We start from the raw sequence: 6,221 nt of genomic DNA, 5'->3' as shown, positions 1-6,221 counted from the left end.
TCAATGATCCTCTAGCTAGTGGCCCATATAATCCATCGGTAAACAATTTTTTTAAAATATAAAATGTTTTTTTTGGCACATATAGAATCAGTTTGATGCATAATCCATCGGTAAAAAATGTTTTGAAATATAAAATGAGTTCCATGCGATAGACCTCCCATAGCCCCGTCCGTCCTCCTTCTCCCAACCCCCGGCTCCCCAATTTCTCTCCTCACCTCGGCCGCGCACAGAGCACCCACACCGGTGCCGGCGGCGCCCTTCACCGCCAGCGATTGCGACATACGTGGTCCTCTAACACCCTCCCGGCGCGATCCCTGCACTGAATCGCGTCGCCGCAGTCTGGATCGAAGCCGCCGCCGCAAACCCTAGCCGTCGCCGCTCGATTCCTCTCCGACATCGACATCGACATCGACATCGGCGAGGGCGGCCCGGAGGAGAGATCTAGGGCCGCGTTGCGTAGGCCGGATTTCCAAATGATCACGGAGAAGAGGTGAGGCCCTTGTTCGATCCTGACATCCTCCTTAAGGCGCGCCGTTCACGGTTTGACCGGTCGATCTCAATTTCTGGGTGGAAGCTGTGCGTTTGATTTGGGTGAAGGACCGTCCCGTGGTCGTATGGTTCTTGTAGGTAATTTTCACTTGCCAAATCAGTACGCCCTTGATTGCGGGGTTTTGATAGGGTTTGAGGGTTATAGTATTTTCTCTGTCCTTCGATAGATTTTGCTGTTCGATTCCGCGCATCTTTTGGTATGGCGTACTAGCGAGAATTCACGTGCACTCTTTCGAAGGGATTAGTGCTGGCGACTATGGTTGTCCATCTCTGACTTCCTGGTTCATTCTTCCTGTGTGTACTCTTTCATCAGTTAGGCTGTAACTCGAGCTGTACGCATGGGCTACCACTTTGGCCTTGCAGACAGTCTTGCGTACTCTAATGATGCAAGATATTAGAAACGAGGTAGACAATTTGGTAAATTTAGATTTTTTCTGCTAGTGCTGCAGGGTTGCAATTACCTATGCACATGCACACTCGCTTCAGGCTACCTTTTCCTAGCAGTGCAGCCTAAATTATTATTAAACCTCGCAACACAGGTTCTCCTTGATTTTGAATTTGGAGGTTCACTGATGAATTACTCGATCCCGTTTAATACGTTTTGGTATCTTGTCTTCAGTTAGCTACAAGGCACCAGGGCATGTCATCCCCTCTTCAATTTGTTCAAGTTTTGATTTATGAGGCCGTCATGCTACTGTAGTTGAGTTCTGATCCCTGCAACTGCTGAATTTGTAATAAGTAGGATGTCTGCAAAGGTGTCAAGGTACTATGATCACTTACCATATGCTTTGGCACTGTCGATGGGACGATGGGTGTATTCACATAGTTAAGTTACGTATGAAACCTGCCACCAACATAATTATGGGTTAGTCATGTTTCATACAGTTTTGAGCTCTATGCGTTTAATCTTCTTCATAAGAATGGTCTGAAAATGGTCACTTGCTGTATCCTTTGGCACTGCCGATGGGTGTATTCACATATTAGTTAAATTATGTATGAAGCATGTCACCAGCATAGTTAATGGGCTTGTCATGTTTTCGTCCTATCTTTAGCTCTATGGCGTTTAATCTGCTTGATGAGAGTGATAGCCTGAAATTGGTGTACATTTTTTTTTTTTACTTTGTTGACAAATTTTAAATTGGCTCATTTTTGTCCTTGAGATTAGTTTTGTAAGGTTAATTGACCGTATGATATTTAATCAATTATATCGAACTGTAATATTATCTCATGAAGCATCATTTTGATTGTTATCAACCGTTGATATTGTTCTTGTTGCTACTCCGTGTTAGCTAGTCTGGTGAAAGAACTTTTTTTGGGGGGATGGTGAAAAAGCATTTGTTGTGATTCGTTATCAAAGTTGCTCGATGTTTTGCTGAACCCTGTAAGACAGCATAACTTGCTTCACCAGTACTAAGGTTTTCAACTTTTTTTCTTTAATCAGAACCCAAATAGATGAGAGCCGTATTTTGTTTTATTTCCACAAATGTACATGTGTAGTTTGACCTTTAGCTGTACATATCAGAAAGTTTTTCAACTCCCAGGTTGCCCAGAAGCACCTTTTATGGACATATTTGGCCATTTAAATTATTTCAAAAACTTGCTGGTAGAAGTGGTTGTCTTTACTACTTCGTATTTGTTATCATAGATGCATGATGTCCAGTGACAGCTAAATTTTTTTCAGGCTTCCGGAAGTTAATTCTGCTAGGATGGCTGATTGGGCTAATCTTCAGACTGATATTGTTGGTACAATCATAAGGAAGCTTGCCATCCCTGACTATATCAGATTCCGTGCCGTATGCACCTCGTGGAACCGTGTCTGTGCCTGCAGGGATGTATCCAACAATCCAAGGGTAGACCCATGGCTGATGCTCCCCACAAAGATGCTCGAGGATGCTAAATTTTTCAGCATACCTGAAAGAAAGAATGAAACCATACGCATCCTGAGTATTGCCACGATCTGTGGCTCCGCGTGGACTCCTGTTGGTTCCTCCAATGGTTGGCTTGTCTTCTTCAACCCGACTCTGGGAACCATCCAGCTGGTTAATCCAATCAGCAGCGCTCAGTTCCAACTCCCCCCAGTTGGATGCAAGCTGTTCTCCAAAGCCGTGTTGCTTGACATGAGTGAGAGTAACTTCAGCGTTGCTGTCATCTATGGCGACCAAAAAGGATACAAAGTGACATGCAAAGGAAGCAAAGGCTGGTCATCTGTTGATTCAAAACACGTCCTGATAGATGTCTTCAAGCACAGAAGTCAACTTTACACCATTGACATATATGGTACGGTCGAGCTGTGGGCAGAGCCACCCAGTGCATGGCCGGATGAGGATGGCTTGCTGGTGGATCCAAATCTGCATCACAACTTTGCGCTGGATGAGGACGACCCGATATGGGATCAATATGTGTATGACAACTGGATGGAGGACCAGCCGGATGAGGATGGCCCGGATGAGGACGGCCCGGATGAGGATGGCTTGCTGTTGGGTCCAAATCTGCATCACAACTTCGCGCCGGATGAGGACGACCTGATGGGGGGCCCATATCTGCATGACAACTTCGAGCTGGACGAGGAGGGCCCGCTGGTGTATCCAAATCTGCATCACAACTTCGGCCCGGATGAGGATGACCCGATGGGTATTCCATATCTGTATGACGACTTGGAGCTGGTGGATCCGCTGGTGGATCCAAATCAATTAAACTGTCTGGTGGAGACCCCAGCTGGTGATCTCATGAAGGTTAAGCGTCAATCTGAGAGCAAGTTTGTGGTGTGGATCCTGAACAAGGGGACATCTTCCTTCGAGAGGACTAATGACATTGGGGAATTCGGGCTGTTTGTCAGCCGCTACAGCTCGTTCTGTCTCCTCGCTAAGGACCATCCGAACGTGAAGTCGAACCACGTCTACTTCATCGACAGCTACATGAACCTGTGCGCGTTCAACCTCGAGCATGGGACCAAGGAACTCGTGGAAGCCCTCGAAACACTCGGTGCGCAGAATCAGCAAGACATGTACTTGCAGGGGCGCCCAGGAGTACATTCATTCTTATGGTTCACCCCTTCACTGAAATGAGGGAACGCGTGCAAAGGTACATATAGCCCCTTGGAACTTTTGTGGCGAAACCAGCTGCCTGAACTTGAACAGCTCATCGGTTGCATTGTATGGTATATGCAGCTTGCCTGTGCTGTTATACCCCCTTCCGTCCTAAAATAGTTATCTTAGTTTTGACAAAATTTGGATGTATCTCTAAATTTTGTCAAATTTTAGACAAGTTGGCATATCCAGATTTGCCGTTTTATCAACAGTTCATCAGGGTGACTATAATCTGTAGTTTTTGAGATCTTGTTCAGACTTGACTTTGAGTCACTGATATGTATTGCTCATAGAACTTATAGGTCCGTCGGTCCGTGCCTGGTAACTCGGAAAAGCTTCGAGCCACATACATTTGTGCCCATGTACATCCATGATGCTCGCTCGCGTCATGATTTCGGGTCATCTTCCACATCGTCGTGTAACAGAGAATATCCTATAAATCGATGACGACGCTGTCCAAAGCCACTCAAGTCTTGGTCAACATCAGACTCGACGAAGATGTGGTTTGTAAGTGCGGCCATAAAGTGACAGCACGTCGCTGGATAGCGAATGCCACTCGTTTGTACAGGCACGAATGGACATGTCTTTATTTGTCTAGCTAATTGATTAATCATTTTTAGGTGACTGAAAATTACCATATTTTCAGGCAACTGAGAAATAGGACCCTTCCGTTTTAAATTAGTTGACATAGCTTTATTTTAAAATGAGCAAACATACACACTAAAAAGTGTATAAATATACATGTATCGAGATTAAATTTGATCGAAACTGCATCAGGAATGGAGAGATAACAAAATGTCTTTGAAATACAAATAAACAGGGAAACCCCAAGTGTAGTCCAGGTTACATGTAATCAATTTTCAAAACTTTTGTTTTTAAAGTTTTTTTTTTTAAAATCCCGGAGACAATATTGTATTTTGTTAGTATAAATTTTAAGAACGAAATACATTATATTTAGCTCTCAGTAAAAACAATAAAATCTCATAAAATGACAAAATAGAGATACTAGTGTACCGTTCATTACTACTAGATTTAGATGTGCGCCTTGGCGCACGATCCCGTGGATTTCACATCTTGTATAACAACAGTAAAAATCAGGTGAAAAAATGATAATATCTGTAAATTTAAATTACCCAGTTCAAAGTCATTATCTCGTGAAGTTGAAACATATAAGAAAATGTGGAGTGCAAAAGAATAGACATATGAATAAGGCATCGCGTTCCAGAACGAAGTACAAAAGCAAATATCTATATCTGACTTAACATTTTTTTTATCTTATAAACAAATAATATTTAGATTGTAAAAACGTGTTTCAAGCCACCATAGAAAATGAGAACAAATAAAAATAACCAAAGAAGATAAGGGCAAATGTATATGATATATAGAATGACTCAAATAATCTTAAATGGTACCTCAGCACTTTGGGAGAATCTGAATGAACATACAGAGAGACTGTAAACAATAACAAATATTCAAAGCATTCCTTTTCTACCAAACATGTTTGAGAACCACCATAATATAGAGGAAACATGATTGGTTAACATTCCATTGACCATCAGAGAGGTAATTACAGATAGTTAAGTAGAGAAATGTGCCAAACACAAGTGAGAAAATAGGAAAATATATTACAATAGGGACATGAACACATTGTTCAGAGATTACATAAACTAAACACATGGAGGGGGTACCATTCAGGTTTAAAGCAAAGTTGTTCAAACACAATGACTCCATGATCAGAGAGCAATACTCCAACACTACTCCGGGGCGACACATGGGGTCACTCATTAAGCAGTGGAGGAAGAGAGCGTCACTCATTTTACCAGTAGAGAGTTTGTGTAGCACAAGTATTGTGAAATTGTATGTAACTCTATGAAAATACCAGTGTGTATATGTTTAGATTGATGAATGAATGAATAAATAAATGAGCATGTGGTTTGTTTCCCTCTATTTTAAGGATGTTTGAAATATTTTACTGAAAAGGGAGTGATCCTACTGCTTCTAACAACTTAGTAATACTTCACAATGCTTATATGAGCTAAACTGTCGATGGGCTTGAGATGATACTTGAGTGCACATGGAGAAATCAAGTACCTCAGATCCAATGCATCATTTGAGAAAATTACTAATCGAAGTTCCATCAGTTTTAGCAAGCATAGAAGATTAAAGAGAAGCTCTGTTAACACAATTAACAGAGAAATCTGTGTCAAGGGCATTATGATGATGAGCAACGAAATTGGTAAGGTACTCACTATAATAATCTAGTGCCATTGGAGAAAGCATTTTACCTTCCTTCCATGTTTATAATCAAACCACCATGTCACCTGCTTAAATCAGGTAAAAAAAGTGCCTCAATCTTACTTTATAATCTCTGCCCACTCATGAACCCATAATGTGCTCACTAACTGTTGTAAAACTACAACTGAAAATAAGGAAAAATCAGGTTAAATTTCTGCATATAAATCTTGTGGTACATCCTTCATAAATCTTCTGGACAAAATGAAAAGGCTGCAACCACTCTTACACAATGGAAAGAATGAAAAACTAAATGCGCACCACCTCATATTCCAGCCATAGAATACAAAATGC

General features: G+C 41.8%; 1 protein-coding gene across 3 annotated transcripts; it reads left to right on the top strand.

Moving 5' to 3' along the window:
• The first annotated feature begins 224 nt into the window (after nt 1–224).
• On the top strand, nt 225–3,633 carry LOC124667085. Of its 3 annotated transcripts, XM_047204412.1 has the most exons (3): nt 774–1,312; nt 2,231–2,984; nt 3,015–3,633. In XM_047204412.1, the coding sequence occupies exons 1-3, from the start codon at nt 1,293–1,295 to the stop codon at nt 3,612–3,614; spliced, it is 1,374 nt and encodes a 457-aa protein (XP_047060368.1). In that variant the 5' UTR covers nt 774–1,292; the 3' UTR covers nt 3,615–3,633. The 3 variants fall into 3 exon arrangements, with proteins under 3 accessions (XP_047060367.1, XP_047060368.1, XP_047060366.1); XM_047204411.1 differs by lacking the exon at nt 774–1,312 and adding an exon at nt 225–490 and having other exon boundaries at nt 2,231–3,633; XM_047204410.1 differs by having other exon boundaries at nt 775–1,312; nt 2,231–3,633.
• Nucleotides 3,634–6,221: the final 2,588 nt, after the last annotated feature.

The sequence above is a fragment of the Lolium rigidum genome, chromosome 6 (assembly GCF_022539505.1).
Source record: "Lolium rigidum isolate FL_2022 chromosome 6, APGP_CSIRO_Lrig_0.1, whole genome shotgun sequence".
Classification (NCBI taxonomy): domain Eukaryota; kingdom Viridiplantae; phylum Streptophyta; class Magnoliopsida; order Poales; family Poaceae; genus Lolium; species Lolium rigidum.
This window is presented reverse-complemented; position numbering and strand designations above follow the sequence as displayed.

What these genes read in the sequence shown, in the direction of transcription:
- LOC124667085 (XM_047204410.1), top strand. Translation starts at nt 1,293, where the DNA reads ATGTCTGCAAAGGTGTCAAG. An exon ending in ATGTCTGCAAAGGTGTCAAG is followed by an intron (nt 1,313 to 2,230) that starts GTACTATGATCA and finishes AATTTTTTTCAG; the next exon opens with GCTTCCGGAAGTTAATTCTG.